Source organism: Spathaspora passalidarum, assembly GCF_000223485.1.
Source record: "Spathaspora passalidarum NRRL Y-27907 unplaced genomic scaffold SPAPAscaffold_1, whole genome shotgun sequence".
Classification (NCBI taxonomy): Eukaryota; Fungi; Ascomycota; class Pichiomycetes; order Serinales; family Debaryomycetaceae; genus Spathaspora; species Spathaspora passalidarum.
In genome coordinates, this window is record NW_006767425.1 from 977080 (window position 1) to 993773 (window position 16694).

Genomic DNA, 16694 nt, shown 5'->3' on the forward strand with positions numbered 1-16694 from the left:
GAGGAATAAATTTGCTGTCACCACATACAAATCTAATGGTACGATTATTGGCTACACGTCTAATTCACTTTGGGTATTGAATTTATTAATTAAACCTAAAAATAACAATCTAGAACTAAATAAGAATCGAATAACTATTTTTTGCTGTTTCGATTAAATATTGCAGCATCAAGCTTCCCCCCGTAGCAAGAATAACAGGGAGCAGCATTTACATTAAAACTAGCATGGGTGATAATATGTAGGTGTGTTAGATAAAGTGTGTGGTGGTGGTAACGAGATTCTTTGATCAATTGGGATATTACCAACCATCATGGGAAGTTGTTGTGGGGGTATGTTTCCCAATACTACAGAAGGTAAGGATATGTTACCAAAGACATTCTCACCACCCTTTGCCTTAGCTTGCTTTTGACTTTCATTCATAAGATACTTCTTTATGCTTATTCTTCTACCGTTCTTACCTCTTAATACCTTATTGTTTAATACTTCTTCAGCAGCCAAAGCAGCACCTTTCTTCTTGACCAACTTAGTATGCACCAACCCACAAGCGTTACAAAGAGTTCTTGCTCCTCTTGGACCTCTTCTCCATTCAGGAGTTTCTGTGGTTCCACATCTGTGACATCTATGTACAGGTTTGGAAACAACTTCAGGTAAAGTGTAGAAATGTGGAGCAGCAGCCATTTGTTGGGGATTAGGTTGTAAACCTTGGTTAGCCTGCTGGACATAGTAGTAAATCTGTTGTTGTGGTGGTTGTGGCTGTTGTTGTGGAGGAGGGTAGTAAAATGTTGGCATTGGTTGTGGTTGTAGTTGAGGAGTTGTTCCATCATATGAAACAGAATGCAAGTTCATTGGTGCCAGTCCATTCAATGATGGTGAATTTACCTTTTGGTAAACTACTGAGATAGGGTGAGAAGAAGTATAGTTAGTGTTGTTAGGAGAATATGCAGTGGTACCAGAAGTCCCATTTGGAGGAGACATTATTCCATTGTCATTTGAAGTTAATGGCAATGGCAAGGGCAATGTTCCCCCAATAGGCGAAGACCCAGTCAATTCCTTAATGGAAGGTAATCTTATCGGATTTGAATTATTTGTAACCGTGGTCGTCATTAGTTAAGTTAGTCAGCAAATTATGAAATTTCAATGAATGGTTGTTGTGTGTATGTGTATAAATATCTATCGTAGCAATCGAAACAACTTGTTGTTTAAATAAAGATAAAACAACTCAAAACAATATTTATAAAATGTAAAACTCTTTGAAAAGAAAAAAAAACAATCAGGGTATCGAGACAAATTTATATCCTCAGTGGTTACAAATGGGTAGGATTTAATTACTTCCAATCTATATCACAGATAAATCTTAGTGACATGGAAAATGAAACTTTAATTACCAACTCTGCATATGCATGTTCACTAAATTATTTTCTACTTGGCATTTTTTGGAAAAAAAAATTATTTACTGCAAAAAATATTTTTTCATCCTTTGCCGTTTCTTTTTTAATTTTTTTTTTTTATTTTGGTTTTTGTCCCCATAAATCAGACAGACATTTTGTTGCTTCGGTTTTAAATCTACAAATCTGTAGATTTGTGAGGGCATTCTAGTGCATCTGGAACCTTTTTCGCTTAAGCTCGTTTTCTTTTATTACACTTTTTTTTTTTTGTACATACGAAATTTGTTGGAATCCACATTTTTTACCATATATAGCATTTTTTTGATTTCATGCCAAGCGAGCTTTATGGACAGTTTACTTCTACAACAAAAGCGAAGAAACTCTTGGATTGTAAAGTGTATCGGGGTGGTAGTCAATCTCCGCGGTGAAGTGACATCAAGATCCACCCAAATAAAAATTACGAAATGTTGCCACAGGGTCACCATGGGTTACATAGAACATTCCATGTTACTCAAATCTCTTGGAATTTGATCCTGAAAGGAACCAGCTGATTACTTAATTTTTGTCAATTCTTGGGCAATGCAAAATTCTTGGTGCAATATAATATTGAGTTTATTTTTTTAATTTAACAAAACGCAATTTCTGTCTGCGGAATGGTACGTTTAAGTTCGTACGGCGTATCAAATTCTCATGATGTGAATTGTCATCAAGACCAAATCTTAAATGAGATGTATATTTAGTATCAAGGTTTATTTACTGGTGGTAATCATAAAGTGGTGTCTACAACATTTTGCTACGTCAAGTGGATCGAAATCTGTGGTAACAACTAGACGGCTAATATTTATTCCGAAGTGGTTTTTATTTTTTATTCTTTTTTTTTTTTTTTTTTTGCGACAACGTACGATTAGAATTTTTTGCAATCAAATTAGTACCTGTCAGATAAATGAGTTAATTGTTGAATCAAAATAGGACATATTTTGATCGTCTAGTTGCATCACTTGAATCATCTCTGCTATCAAGTTGCATTTCTTTTGCTCGGTGGATGTTGGAGCTAGCGCCGCAGTTTTCTTGGTAGCACGATATTTCTTGGCCTATTGTCTTAAGCATATTTTAGCTCCGGCTAAGTCATTTCAAACAAACCCTATATAGTTTAGAACGATGAAAAAGAAATTATGCCCAGTATCTCTCTGTACAAACAATACGAAGGCGGATCTCTTTCATGAAAGATCGGGGCTTCAAATTTCCGCCTCAAACAAGTTCCATTCGCATGTTCTTACATGGAATTGAATGACGGTCGCATTTACAGGAACTAGCTTTGGCATGAGTGCGGAGACTTTTAATTTTTCAACCAGACTTTTTCCAAAACTTATTTACTTTATCTTAGCAGTACATTACAATCAGATTAGGGCATTGAAGATCTAAATATAAATAATTGCAAATGTTTTTATGATTGCAACAATTAAATTGGTAAATTGCGGGACGAAAAGAACATGGTATCATGAATAAAGGAGGTTTTACATTCGTATTACAACAAAGTTTTTTATTCTAAGTTTAGAATTATTGAAAGTCAAGCTTCAGACGTTTTTCGGGGCACGGCAAAATATTAAAATGGCGGAAAATCCGAAGTTCTTGGCGAGGTATCAATCCACAGCAAAAAGTAAAAAAATACCACATTCTTAACTATAGGGATATATATATATGACAGGTAAGATGACGGGGAAGCTTTCGGGGAAGCTGTCGGGGTACCGAAGCAAGGTGCTTCTACAAAATAATAATAGTAATAGGAGGAAACATCTCAAGATTAACTAAATGAGTTGATTTGTTTCTGAATTTAATCTCCCTTGGCTTAAACTTGATGGATACATATCTCCGTCGAACTTAGTTCTTAAAAAACTTGATTTGATGTTTTTATTGCAAGTGTCTTGTATTTCAAAGTGATCAGACCAAAATCTAATTTTGTGTGATTAAAACACTTAATCCTTCTATTAGTCTCATATATTTGAGCCTCCTATAGCAACTGTATATACAAGCCTTGTCCATAAATGGCATCATATTGGTTGTTTGTTACAATGGGGAACCCAATGTGGGTTTTGGTGTGGGAAATACCGCCTCTGTATTTTTCCTCCAATTAAATCGTGGTGTGACCACTCGTACAATTATACTTTAAATTTTGAGGCGTTTGTGTGCCTTCAGTTCCCATCTAATAGAAGCTTCAGGAATTGACGTAAATAAATTTCGTGATCTTGATCTTAATTCGAAATTAATTAAACGCCGAACATAATCGCCGTAAATTTATAAAATTTTGTTTAAAATTTAGCTAATAATAAAAGCAATTCGATTTAGTATTTTAGCAAGCACAATGTTGATTAACTTAATATACTTGAACACCTCCAAGAAACCCAAGCCAGTCAGCTCCTTACCTGCAATATATCATAATTTACGTCACCTGAAAGTTACGGGTACTTACCATAATTACCTAAGAATACATTATCATAACTTCATTTATTGGGGAATATTCGAACGATCGATCCGGAAAACGAGGTAAAATTTTCGAAATATTGAAGTGGCCGGTCTAGTATAGTGGTTAGTACAAGTCGTTGTGGCCGACTAAACCCAGGTTCGATTCCTGGGACCGGCAGTTAATATTTTTTTTCACCTACAAATGAGTGAAGTCTTAATTTTTTTTTCTGATGAATCAAAGTTTTTTTTTTTAAACCAGTTGACAATTAGATATTCAATTCAAACACTTGTAATATACATTTCAATCCAATAGCTTTTTTTTGGTATTCACTTGCATTCTTTAGTAAACACACAGTTATAACATAATGACTCAAACAGAACAATACGTCTACCCTCCAATGCGTATGTATACGATTTATTTTTTTACTGTTACATGGACCCCTTAAACTAACTAAAAATATATAGCATCTGAAGCAGAATTAGATGAACAAGATGTTCCATTCATTCATAGAGATAGATGTGCTGCTCATTTGATTAACTACTACAAATGTCTTGATAAGGGAATTTCCTTCTGTACTGCCACCAAGGAAGAATTTTACAAGTGTCAATACATAGCATTGAAAGAAAGACTTGCTAACCATACCAAGCAAACTCAAACCCACTAGATTTCATGAGATTATTAACAAAGAACATCAGATGATTATGCTGGGGGGATAAAAGTTTGAAGATATTTATTATTGAATAAGTCGGGATTCGTGATTTTTTACTAGTCAAGCATAAACACAGATTTATTTTTTGTTAAAGTTAATGTTCTTGTATAGCGATGGATGAATGAATAAACGTATTTTGCTACCACCATTTTGAATAGGCTTTGAATAGACTTTTACTGGATAATTACTTTAATTACTACTTGAAGATTTTTTGTTAACAAAAATAGAATACATTGAAGTTACAAGCTAGATTACAAGGAAAAGGTTTTACAAATTGAAAGACTATTCATGTAAACTCTCCTCTAGATACTGTAGTGTAAATAATTTATAACATTAGTGTTGTTTCTTCTATGTCTTGCAAACCATATCACCTCTTAGCTCCTGCATGCAGGCCGGTATTACGGGATTTGTTTGCCTGGAATTTTATTGGTTATTTTTTTCTCAGTTTTGATGTGAGGTGAAAAAAACCAACCAAAAAGGAGATACAATTAGCATACCTTTGGTAAAAATACAAGCTTCCTAATCAATAATGACTGTCACAGAATTCCCACCCCTTCGTATGTATTAAAGAATTAGTCAAAGTATATCACCTGTTGTCTGTCCACATACTAACACCTATTATTTTAGTTTCACAAGATGATATGCAAAAATATAATGTCCCATTAAAGTGGAGAGATAGATGTGCTGCTTATTACGCTCTTTATAACACATGTCTTGTTAGAGAAAGAAACAGTTCTAAAATTGATTGTAAGCATGATAAGCATGCTTGGGAAGAATGTGAATTCTTAGATTTACAAAGAAGAAAGCAAGAATTGGAAGAAGCTAAGGACAAGAGAAGAGCTGAATTAAAACAACAAGCTTCTAATTAGATAGTCTGTTTGCCAACCTATTGTTTCACTACCACGATTTTATTTATATTTTATGTTTCATTGAATTGCGTTTGTAAAAGGTATTACTCCTGATTAAGTGAAAACATGGTTTAAATGCATTTCTATGATACACACTGACTTCACATTGCATGCGTGGAGAAGTATAATACGTTGATTTCCACGTCTTTTTATTTTAAGGTTTGAAGGGTCAGATGTCTGACCAAGAGTTGATTGAGTTTGTAACATAGATTAGTTAATGAAAGTATCATTTTCGAATTTCTTCTTCGTATACTCATTTAAAGAATAGGAATTAGTTTTTACTATATAACGAGATAAATTTCTACTCATTTTTTTACAGTCTGTGCAACCTATGACTTGTATATTTGAAACTCGTGAAGAGTATCAAACACAATTTTGAAAAATTAAACATCATAAATTCCTTAAAAGTTCAATTTATCTCCGCTGTCCACACTCTATATCGATTGAGAATACGAATATAAAGCTCTATCTATTTTCGGAGGTTTTATAAATTTACTATCTGAAGAAAAGAAGAGTATAAAACAAAAATGACAACTGAATACTAAAATTTTTCTTTTAACTGAGAATTCGCATCCGGGTAATATCATGAGATTTGCAACTGATAAATCCAAGGGGTGGCGAGGGGGTCGCGATAAAAAAAATAGAAAAAACTAACACATGAAGATTTTACAACCAGCCTCTTTATAACCAAGTAATATATCACCATGAGCAAGAAAAACGAAAAATTGAATGTGATTTCATCTGAGCCAGTTGAATCAATTGATGAAACTCCTGCAAAGAAAGAGTCTCCAGTGCCAGCAAAGAAGGAATCTCCGATTCCAAAAACTGATGTTGCCAAAGAGAAGCATGATAGCACTGAAGAAGTTCCAATCAATGAATCAGAAGAACAAGCTCCTGTTCAACCACCAAGACCAGTTGATCCAATTGAACAAATAACCAAAGATTTAAAGGATGCTTTCCCTAACATAGAAGATAAAATCATTACTGCTTGTTTAATTGCTTCTCAAGGTAACCCTGATCCTGCATTCAATGCGCTCTTATATATCTCTGACCCTTCATTCAAGCCAGAAATTCCTGCTCCTCAAACTAGTTCTAGTACTACCAAATCTGTTGATACAACTAAGACATTAACTGATGACGAATTGTTGGCTAGGAAATTGCAAAAGGAATTTGAATTGGAAGATGATAGAAGAAGACGTGCAGCCCGTAGGAAAGGCAGCCACCCTCAACCAAAGCAATCAAGAAGACATTCAGAAGACTTTGATGACAGTCCAGATGAATTTGAGCAAATTAAAGAAACGTTTTCCCAAGGATTAGAAGAAGCAAGAACTACTCTTAATGGTTGGGTTAGTGGAATTGCCAAGAAGATTGATGGTGTAACTAATTCCGCCCCACCAAAGGTTCCTAGCAAGGAAAATCCTAAATTGTTTGGTGCATTGGGAGGTTCCTCATTTGAGAATAGAAGAAGAACAACTAAATTTGACGAAGATCCAGAGATTCTCACTAATGACTTTCATGACAAGATTCAATTGAGCAATAATGATGAAGGAGATGAGCATGCTCCACCCAAGCCAGCTAGACCAAGTACTGAAGGAAAGATTCCACAACCAGAAAATGAAGCTGGTAAGAAATGGCAACCTTTGGAATCAGAAGTTCCTGCTAGTTCGGATGCTTTCTTGGTTACTGATAGTGAAGATGAAGGTGACGATGCTGTTGCTGCTGCTGAAACTGCTCCAGTTCCTCCTTCAAAGACTTAAGTGTCTGGTTTTTTTTTTTTATTTAAGTACGTTTATATGAAAGAAGAATATTTAAATTTAATATACCTACTATACATTGAAATTCTATATAGAAGAAGAAATCTTTTTTTTATACATCATAAGCTAATATCAAAAACAACCACCATACAACCACCAAACAAGCATAAACATACATATCAAAAGATGAAGCTAAAACAAAATCAACAATATTTAAAAACCACCAACATAATTTACCCAATAATTAAAAAAACAAACAAAATTAAGAAATAATAATAAAAAAAAACAAAAGGATTAAACAAAGTGATACTTGTGAATGGTGTGCGTCTGCAGTCTAGGATGATTAAGTACATACGTTGTAGAACACTTTGATGACGTTTTTGTAAACCGTATTTTGATTTTTCTTATCAATTTCTCTATAATTAGCCAATATGAAGATGACAAAGAAAGAAAGGAAAACATAATTTATTTCAAATTTTTAAACAAGTTAAGTGATTTGTACACGGAATCATCCAAATCTTCCTTTTTAAATTGATCACAATTTTCAAACTTTTTGGATACATTAGTCAATGCTGGATGATATTTGCCCCAATTTATGATAGGACACTTTATAGTTTTATTTGGTTTTGGCAAATTCAAGTCGTTATTCATTAGTTTAAGAAAGAATTCAATTGTTTCTTCTTTATTTTCGTTCTGGGAGTGGTATTGTTGTAATTGGGATAATTCGACAATTTCTTGTGTAATTTTGTTTCTATTATTTGTAGCCAATCTTAAACAAGATGTTAATGCGATGTAATCGGCATTTGTATCCAAACCGATAGTGGGTTCATGGTTTCTTTCGCTTGCAAATGAATGTTTCTCTTCAACTTCAGGGTGATCATCAATTGAAGTTGTAGAGCCAGGTGGGGTTGCAGGGGTAGAAGGTACCGACGAAGAACTTCCTTCATCACTATAAACATCTTCACTGACATTGTATTCCTCTTCTTCTTCTTCTTCCTCGTCCTTAGGTGTCAATAAAGGGGAGTTGTTACTCAAGTCAAAAGATACAGACTTAGAACGGGTTATTTCTGGTGCTGCAGGTGGCGAACTACCTTCGCTAGGGGATGGGGATCTCTGCTGTTGAGGAATTATAACCGATGCAGTTATCTTGTGTTGCTTAAGCTCTTGTTGTTGTTGCTGTCTAAGGCTATGTCTGGTGAGTGGTTTTTCATTGGTGTTGAACGTCACTCGTTGCTTCTTGTGATGGTGATTTTTCACTTGTTTAGGGGTAGTGTGAATATTAGAAATATCTTCCAATTCGTTTAGCTTCCGTTTGGCGGTAGTATGAAGCTTCACTTCCCTTAAGCTTGCTGCCATGGTTGTGGTGTATAAATATATAAGGTAGTGTGCTACTACGACTGCAAGGCTGGGTTAGGATGGTTGGCAGTTGCTTGTTTCAACGACTTTCTAAACAAGCCTTTGTATGGAGAATTTTTAAACGGGAGGGAAAAAAGGGCGGCGGAAAAAAAGGATGATGTAACTCCTACTATTTTTTCGTTTCACTAATTTAACTCTAATTGGAATTAAATTTAGGATTGCGTTGAATGACTCACACTCTTTATTTACAAACTAGTGCGATTACTCTGGTGTAAATGGTTGAAGGTAGCGTAAGTTTCAGTAAACTACCTCTGTCGAGTTAAAGATAAAAAAGGAATGTAAAAAAAAAAAGATTAAGATATATTTTATCTTGATTTTTGAATGGCAAATAAAATAAAAAAAAACATGAAATGGAAAAATTCGTCGAAAAAAAAAAAAATCGGATAATAAAATAAAAAAAAAAAAAAACAGATAATACCGCTGATGTATGGATGCATAAAAGGGGGGAGTGAGTAGGAAATAAGTTGCTGGGCTTTCTTTTTTAAGGTTAATTTTGATTCTTAATTTTAAATTTATTTCGTGAATTGAAAGGGAAACAAGTGTCAAGTCTATGTTTTCCTATTCTATTACCGAAAAAGACGATCAGCAAAAGTAAATTGATAATTATTGACGAGCGCGTGGGCAAGTTTTGACTTGGAGCCTTGTAATTGATAAAATTATTATTAATGTATGGAAGTATAGGAGTTTCCATGGCGATTTATAATTATTTTTTTTTTTCTGTTATTTACTTTTGTGGCACTTTAGTTGATTCAAGTTAATCCCAACAAGAGCAAATATCAACTTTGAAAAAGGCAGAAATTGGGAGCTCTAAAAGAGGTCTAGACTATTCTAGAATTGAACCATGATGATTAATTGACTTCTAAGCGAGCATTACAAGTACATATCAAGTCAAAAAAAAACGCATAAAATCTCTTTGTTTTAGGTGGCTATTCATCTTGTCTGAATGAAAAATCTTGTTAATTTTTGTTTCTATTTTTCCCCAAGGCTCACATGCGAGTCTAATTGCAACTAACTGCTTTTCGCAGTTTTTTACAGCATCAAATTTGCAGCTAGTATGACCTATCGCTGGGCTATGTTATGGATAACCATCATACTGTACACTAGCAATTGAGTCTTCACAAAAAAAATTTATGTTTTGTTGGGCCACTGATTTGATTTTCTTTCATCTTGTTTTGATCTAATATCGTCCTATTAATTATTTACACTATTTACATGTACACACACTCTCTATTTGCCACTGCCTTTAGGTAATGATTTCTTGTTCTTTGGATTTTTTAAAGTAGATACATAACTTCCAGCTTTATTTATATCACTTTTAACCTCTTCAGAAGCCAATTTAAATTTCCAAAATGCACCATGCTCTTTTCTCAACTTCTTCTTCTTTTCTTTCAATTCACGGTTAATTATACCAAATTGTTCATCATAAGGAATGCCAGCTTCTGCTTCAGCAATAGTTTCCTTACCAAACAAATAATCAAATACTCTTCCATCGCTCCAAAAGAATGCTTTTCTATCAACGATCCAATTCTTGGTTCTCTTGTTGGCTAATTGTTCCTTCATTACGAAAAAGAAAAAACCCTTATCGGCAGTTCCATAAAACCCTTTACCTGTCCAAATCTTAGCAGTGTGCTTTCTTGATAAATTAGCTAATGGAACAGTATATACTGGAGTTGGTTTTCCTGGTAATAATGGATATGAAGTGAATTGAATATGAGGGTTTGCTCCTGGTAAATACCACATTCTTCTGACTAATCTAGTAGGAAACAATCCAATGAAATAAGCAAACCCAAACATAATTGTGGACGGAATCATATATGTCATTAATGAAAATACCCATTGACGTTTACGAAGCTGTTCATTAACAATCAATTCTTCGTTTTCTTGATATTCAGTTCTAGCCATATAGAATGCCCATTCTAACAATACGCACGCGTATACTGCAAAAACAACAGCACAAGCCAAACAAGTCAAGAAATACAATCTATGTGGTTCACTTTCATAAATTAACTCAGGTTTAGTCTTGTTTTCCAAAATGTTTATAACTTGAGTAAACGTATATTTTGATCCTACTTGTGGAACTCCTGGCCTTGGTAATAACGTAGGGACATTTTCTTTACCTAATGGGAATTTAGGAACTCTATCCTTTAATGTATTAGTTTGTACTGTTTCACCTGGAATATGTTGTTTCAAATAATTCCACTCTCCTGCTGTAGGTAAATCTTTCTTAGGATTATAAGGTGAAGGAACTTCAGATTTGAATCTAACCAAACATGAGGAAATTCTAGGAACTCTAGAGGAAAGTAAGCCACCCCTCGTTAGAGACTGTAACCCAATTCTTGGTAATAGCAATGTCATTTATCGTCGTGATGGAACAGATCCTTCTTTCAGGTATTAAATAAGAAAAAAAATTTCAATTTTTAATTTGCCCATGGCAGCAATCACGTGATTGTTGTCTCTACTTCTTATGTTTCTTCTTGCCTACTGATGATTCAGCCCGTTTCAAATGTACTGGATGTTGTCCAATGTACTTCCCATTCATCTCTTTAAAAGCTTTCAAGTAGTCGTTGGCATCTGCAAACGCAACAAATCCGTATCCTTTGTTCTTGCCTGTTTTTCTGTCAACAGGAACATGAACTTTACTCATAGATTCATACTTTTTGAACGCATTGTCCAACAATGCATCATTTGCATCTTCTCCCAAGTTTCCTACAAACAACCTGAAATGTTTTGGGTTCCAATCTGCTGCTGTTGAAGTAGTTGGTTTGTTTACAGTGGTAACTTTTGAGTTGCCAATTGAAGAATGCAAGTAGCTTGCTGCTTTAGACGCACTGGCAAGTCTTCTATCTGAAGTTGATGAGCTACTTACGTGTGGTTTCCTTATTCCTTTTGAGTTCTTCATTGGTGTGCTAACTTTGTTGTTGCTTTAGAAAGAAAGCCTTCTGTGTAAACCAACATGTAAACAGGCATCGAAAATTGCACTTACAAAAAAAAAAATCGAATTATTCAGGCATCGATCAAGTCATTACTAGGCGTAAACAGCCCATCCATACCATCCAGAATTATTCATAATGTTCGTGCTTACAGAAATTACAGATTTGGTTCGCATTCCACCACATACATTCAATATACCGATCCAGCATTCGATAACTGACGAGTTAAACAAAAAGTTAGCCAACAAAGTCATTGCCAATTTGGGTCTAGTGATAACCATATGGGATCTCCTTGATATCAAAGATGGATTACTAAAGCCAGGTGATGGTGGATCATATGTTGAAGTTCAATTCAGATGTGTTGTATGGAAGCCATTCGTAGGGGAAGTGTTGACTGGATGGGTTAGTGAATGTACTCCTCAGGGAATTAAAATTAGATTGGAATTCTTTGATGAAATATTTATACCACGAGCATACCTTTTCGAAGGTTGTGAATTCAAACCAGTGGAAAAGGCATGGGTTTGGAAGCCTGATGAAGAAACTGAATTATTTATTGATATAAATGAAAAAATTAGATTCAGAGTGGAACAAGAGATTTTTGTAAATATCAAACCAAAATCTTCCAACGAGGCAGTTGGATTAGAAGAACCTACAAACAAAGCACCACCTTATGCTATAATGGCATCATGTCAAACTGAAGGTATGGGATGTGTCTCTTGGTGGGATTAAAATGAAATCTCACTCTGTGTGTACGTGTAAAATGTGTATATATTATTTCTATCAAACTAATTATATTGCATATATTCACTTGTAGAACTGAATTTCAAATTACCCTTAATGACTTTATCAACTGCCTTCAAGAAATCCTTTTCATTGGCAACTTTTCTTCTTGCTCTAATGGCAAACATACCAGCTTCGGTACACACTGATCTTAATTCCGCACCGGTGGCATTTGGACATAATCTTGAAATTAATTCCCATCTGATATCTTTTTCACAACTCATGGTTTTAGAATGAATTCTGAAAATATTGGCTCTACCTTCTAAATCAGGCAAGGAAAATTCAACTTTACGATCAATTCTACCTGGTCTTAATAATGCAGGATCCAAAGTGTTTGGTCTATTAGTGGCAAACATGACTTTAATGTTTCCTCTTGGATCAAAACCATCCAATTGGGTAATCAATTCCAACATTGTTCTTTGAACTTCATTGTCACCACCAGCACCATCATCAAATCTGACCCCACCAATGGCATCAATTTCATCAAAGAAAATAATACAAGCTTTCTTAGTTCTTGCCATTTCAAATAATTCACGAACCATCCTAGCACCTTCACCAACATACTTTTGCACCAATTCGGAACCAATAACTCTAATAAAAGTAGCATCGGTTCTATTGGCAACAGCTCTGGCACATAAAGTCTTACCAGTACCTGGAGGTCCATATAATAAGATACCCTTTGGTGGATCAATACCTAACTTGACAAATCTTTCTGGACTCAATAATGGCAATTCAACAACTTCTCTCAATTTTTCAATTTGATCCTTACAACCACCAACATCACTATAGGTAACATCTGGTTTTTCTTCAACAGTCATCATGGTAACTGTAGGATCAATTCTTGGTGGTAATGGTAGTTGAATTTCATACTTTTGTCGGTCTACACCAACTCTCATACCTTCTTCAATATCAGTTGGAGATACACGTTCACCTAAACCAACAACAAATTTAGCAATTTGCTTTATATTGATGACATATTTAGATTTAGTATCGGCATTTTGTAACCCTGGAGTGGTAGAAGCACTTGTTTGGGTAGCTTCAATAATCTTGGTGCATCTAGCCACTTGCAATGATTGCTCTTCTTGCATTCTTTGTTTGTCCCCAACAACATCCCATAGGTGGGGTGGAGCCAATCCAGTGTCACTTTCTTTAACTCCTATGTTTTCCTTTATCCTTTCTTCGATATCTTTTAAATCTTTTTCAATTTCCTTCAAGGATGTGGCGTATGGTGCAGCACCATAAGTTTTTAAGACTTGGATATCTCCTTCTGACAATGGCACAATCTTCTCTTGATTCTTTTCATCGTCTTCAGTAGGGGCTATATACTTGTCCCAATCAGCTTTTGGTGGCATTGTTGTGATGTATTGGTTGTGGCTTTCAGTAGTAGTTGGGTTTTTCAAATCAGTGGCAACAACTGTTTATTCGCCTCTCACTAATTTTCTGGTTGGGGCAAAAAAAATTGAAGCGAACGACAAAAAAAAAAATTGTTGCAAAATGCACGACCTGATATTTCTATATTCTATTACTCTATGTACAACTAATAAGCTCTGACAGTTGGAGGTACTGGCTTACATTCAGTTTCATCCAATGTGGACTTTATGACGTCACGGTAGTCTAATCTGACTTCATCACCAACTTGCTTTTGATAAGATAAAGTATGTTTCCACCAATTGGTATCATCTCGATCGGGGAAATCTTCTCGGGCATGGGCGCCACGAGATTCCTTTCTAGCAGCGGCAGAAACTGCTGTTTGAGAAGCACAAGTTAATAAGTTTTGCAATTCCAAGGTTTCTACTAGGTCAGAATTCCAAATCATAGATCTATCTGTGGTTTTAATTTCGGTAGCAAATGTTTTATGTACTTCTTGAATATGGTCAACACATTGATCTAATGTCTCTTGAGTTCGGAAAACTGCACATCCCTTTTGCATGGTCTTTTGCATCTCTAGTCTGATCTCGGCGGTAGATTTCGTTCCATCAGCGGTTCTTAATGTATGCAAATTCTCAATTGATTCTTTGCCTAGATAACTTGGCAATTGCCTGAATGAAGTTCCGGGAGTTAAACTATCTCTAATAGTGTGGGACACTGCTCTTCCAAACACAACCAAGTCCAATAACGAGTTTGCACCTAGTCTGTTGGCTCCGTGAACTGAAGCACAGGCAGCTTCTCCACAGGCTAATAGACCAGGAACAATCTCGTCATTGCCTTCATTCCCTTGTTTAAGAACTTCACCTTTCCAATTTGTTGGGATACCACCCATATTATAATGAACAGTTGGTAAGATTGGAATAGGCTCCTTAGTAACATCCACCCCAGCAAAAATATGAGCAGTTTCAGAAATACCCGGTAATCTCTCCTTTAATACAGAGGGTGGTAGATGGTGTAATTGCAAGAACATGTGATCTTTATCCTTTCCAACACCTCTACCTTCATTGATTTCAATGGTTATAGCTCGAGATACAACATCCCGACATGCCAAATCCTTGGCACTAGGTGCATATCTTTCCATAAATCTTTCACCTTCAGAATTAACCAAGAATCCCCCTTCACCTCTTGCACCTTCCGTAATGAGACATCCTGATCCATAAATTCCTGATGGGTGGAATTGAATAAATTCCATATCTTGCAATGGTAATCCTGCTCTTGCAATCATGGCGTACCCATCTCCAGTACATGTATGTGCTGAAGTGCATGAGAAATATGCCCTACCATACCCACCTGTAGCAATAATAGTCCTATGAGCTCGGAATCTATGTATAGTACCATCTTCTTGATTATAAGCAACAACCCCGACACATTCTCCATCATGCATTAGCAAATCCATAGCAAAAAATTCAATAAAGAAATGGGTATCATGTCTTAGTGCTTGTCCATACAAAGAATGTAATAATGCATGACCCGTACGATCGGCAACTGCACATGTTCGATATGCTTGTCCGCCTTTACCGTATTCCTTGGATTGTCCTCCAAATGCACGTTGATATATCCTGCCGTTCTGATCTCGTGAAAATGGAACACCATAATGTTCAAGTTCATAAATTGATTCAGCAGCTTCACGAGTCATATAATGGATTGCGTCTTGATCACCAAGCCAATCAGAACCCTTGACGGTATCATACATATGCCAATGCCAGTCATCCTTATGCATATTCCCCAAAGCACCGTTAATTCCTCCTTGGGCAGCAACAGTATGTGACCTTGTAGGGAACAATTTGGAAATACATGCAGTTGAGAAACCAGCCTCAGCTAATCCGAATGCTGCACGTAGCCCTGCCCCGCCTGCTCCAACAACAACACAATCATATTCATGATCAATTATTGGATATCTGAGTGGGATAGAACTGTTGGTTCTTCCTTGAATTGATCCGATTGTTTGTGGACGTCTACATGTATATGAAAATAGACGTTTTGTTAGTCTTGTGCCAATTGAGTGGTGTAACCTGGTCATGAATATGGATATGGTTTTGATATAGTCTACTATTGGAAACATCTATCCTGCATGTAGTTCTAAACCAATCAAGAACCATAATTGCGATGATTCTATCTGTGTCACGTGAGGTTTTACACGTGCTGTTTTTTTTTTGCAGCAAAGCATGAAAAAGACAGTTTCCACTGTGACTGACAAACTCCGTCTCGAATAGGTATATATGATGATAACTCTCCAAAATTATACGTTCCACCAAGAAACCTTAATGAATATGAAACTGAAAGCTTTGTAAATTGGTGTAATGGTGACTTTTTTTTTTTCTTTGGTTCATGTATTCGATTGCAAGTTAAGAAAACTTGCGCAAAAATTACTTTAAAGAACTATTTAATAATAACGCGACTAAAGTTAAAAATAAACAAATCGACCCCATTCTAGATTTTCAATCGAGAATTGGATTCCCGGAGGTATTACTGGATCAAAAGGAAGGTTCTACCCAATTGCGAGTGCAACCAGTTTGACGATGCTTATATTCAGAACATGACACATATTTTTGCAGCAAAAAACTTTATCAAAAACTTTGATGAAATTTACTATGCCCTTTCCTCTCCAAGATTGCAGTTCTAGACAAGAGTGCATAATGGGAAGTTGCTATTAGATAAGTTACGATAAACTTGAAATTGTAAAGTGATTCTAGAAAATTTTGCTTATTTTTGACGGAAATTCAGGGAAATAATCGCAAAGACGCTACCTTACGATAAATAGGGGCTCAAATAGGGATTATCAACAAGAAAAACATCCCCACTTAGAAGTAATAATATGTGCCACTACCCGGGATGGAGAGATATTCGGTTGATCTAGTGAATGTTGCCACCAGCAAACCTACCTAATTCTGCTTGTTTACGTAATTCAGGACCAAAGCAAATG

The 16694-nt window shown here is 35.5% G+C and overlaps 10 protein-coding genes across 10 annotated transcripts; 4 read left to right on the forward strand and 6 right to left on the reverse strand. All coding sequences in view use genetic code 12, as the record gives it.

Annotated features, from left to right (window-relative positions):
• Window positions 1-105: 105 nt before the first annotated feature.
• On the reverse strand, window positions 106-1230 carry BRG1 (GATA-type transcription factor BRG1; the record flags this gene model as incomplete). The annotated part of the gene is made up of 1 exon (XM_007372434.1): window positions 106-1230. The coding sequence occupies one exon, from the start codon at window positions 1102-1104 to the stop codon at window positions 220-222; it is 885 nt and encodes a 294-aa protein (XP_007372496.1).
• A 2891-nt stretch (window positions 1231-4121) lies between these two features.
• On the forward strand, window positions 4122-4847 carry SPAPADRAFT_58229 (uncharacterized protein; the record flags this gene model as incomplete). Its single annotated transcript, XM_007372435.1, has 2 exons — window positions 4122-4247; window positions 4311-4847. 2 exons carry the CDS (start codon window positions 4211-4213, stop codon window positions 4508-4510), a joined length of 237 nt encoding a protein of 78 aa, XP_007372497.1.
• A 189-nt stretch (window positions 4848-5036) lies between these two features.
• Window positions 5037-5964, forward strand: SPAPADRAFT_58231 (uncharacterized protein; the record flags this gene model as incomplete). The annotated part of the gene is made up of 2 exons (XM_007372436.1): window positions 5037-5112; window positions 5183-5964. 2 exons carry the CDS (start codon window positions 5085-5087, stop codon window positions 5422-5424), a joined length of 270 nt encoding a protein of 89 aa, XP_007372498.1.
• A 153-nt stretch (window positions 5965-6117) lies between these two features.
• Window positions 6118-8913, reverse strand: SPAPADRAFT_64276 (uncharacterized protein; the record flags this gene model as incomplete). Its single annotated transcript, XM_007372437.1, has 1 exon — window positions 6118-8913. One exon carries the CDS (start codon window positions 8571-8573, stop codon window positions 7683-7685), a length of 891 nt encoding a protein of 296 aa, XP_007372499.1.
• CUE5 (ubiquitin-binding protein) lies at window positions 6168-7220 on the forward strand (the record flags this gene model as incomplete). The annotated part of the gene is made up of 1 exon (XM_007372438.1): window positions 6168-7220. The coding sequence occupies one exon, from the start codon at window positions 6168-6170 to the stop codon at window positions 7218-7220; it is 1053 nt and encodes a 350-aa protein (XP_007372500.1).
• Window positions 8914-9810: 897 nt separating the features above from the next.
• On the reverse strand, window positions 9811-11001 carry SPAPADRAFT_58234 (uncharacterized protein; the record flags this gene model as incomplete). The annotated part of the gene is made up of 1 exon (XM_007372439.1): window positions 9811-11001. A coding segment is annotated over one exon (796 nt), but the record flags the coding sequence as incomplete, so codon positions are not given.
• Window positions 11002-11088: 87 nt separating this feature from the next.
• Window positions 11089-11532, reverse strand: SPAPADRAFT_133000 (uncharacterized protein; the record flags this gene model as incomplete). The annotated part of the gene is made up of 1 exon (XM_007372440.1): window positions 11089-11532. The coding sequence occupies one exon, from the start codon at window positions 11530-11532 to the stop codon at window positions 11089-11091; it is 444 nt and encodes a 147-aa protein (XP_007372502.1).
• Window positions 11533-11656: 124 nt separating this feature from the next.
• RPT1 (proteasome regulatory particle base subunit) lies at window positions 11657-13747 on the reverse strand (the record flags this gene model as incomplete). Its single annotated transcript, XM_007372441.1, has 1 exon — window positions 11657-13747. One exon carries the CDS (start codon window positions 13693-13695, stop codon window positions 12349-12351), a length of 1347 nt encoding a protein of 448 aa, XP_007372503.1.
• SPAPADRAFT_48138 (DNA-directed RNA polymerase III subunit) lies at window positions 11702-12292 on the forward strand (the record flags this gene model as incomplete). Its single annotated transcript, XM_007372442.1, has 1 exon — window positions 11702-12292. The coding sequence occupies one exon, from the start codon at window positions 11702-11704 to the stop codon at window positions 12290-12292; it is 591 nt and encodes a 196-aa protein (XP_007372504.1).
• Window positions 13748-13829: 82 nt separating the features above from the next.
• SDH1 (succinate dehydrogenase flavoprotein subunit) lies at window positions 13830-15803 on the reverse strand (the record flags this gene model as incomplete). The annotated part of the gene is made up of 1 exon (XM_007372443.1): window positions 13830-15803. The coding sequence occupies one exon, from the start codon at window positions 15789-15791 to the stop codon at window positions 13881-13883; it is 1911 nt and encodes a 636-aa protein (XP_007372505.1).
• Between the last annotated feature and the right edge of the window lie 891 nt (window positions 15804-16694).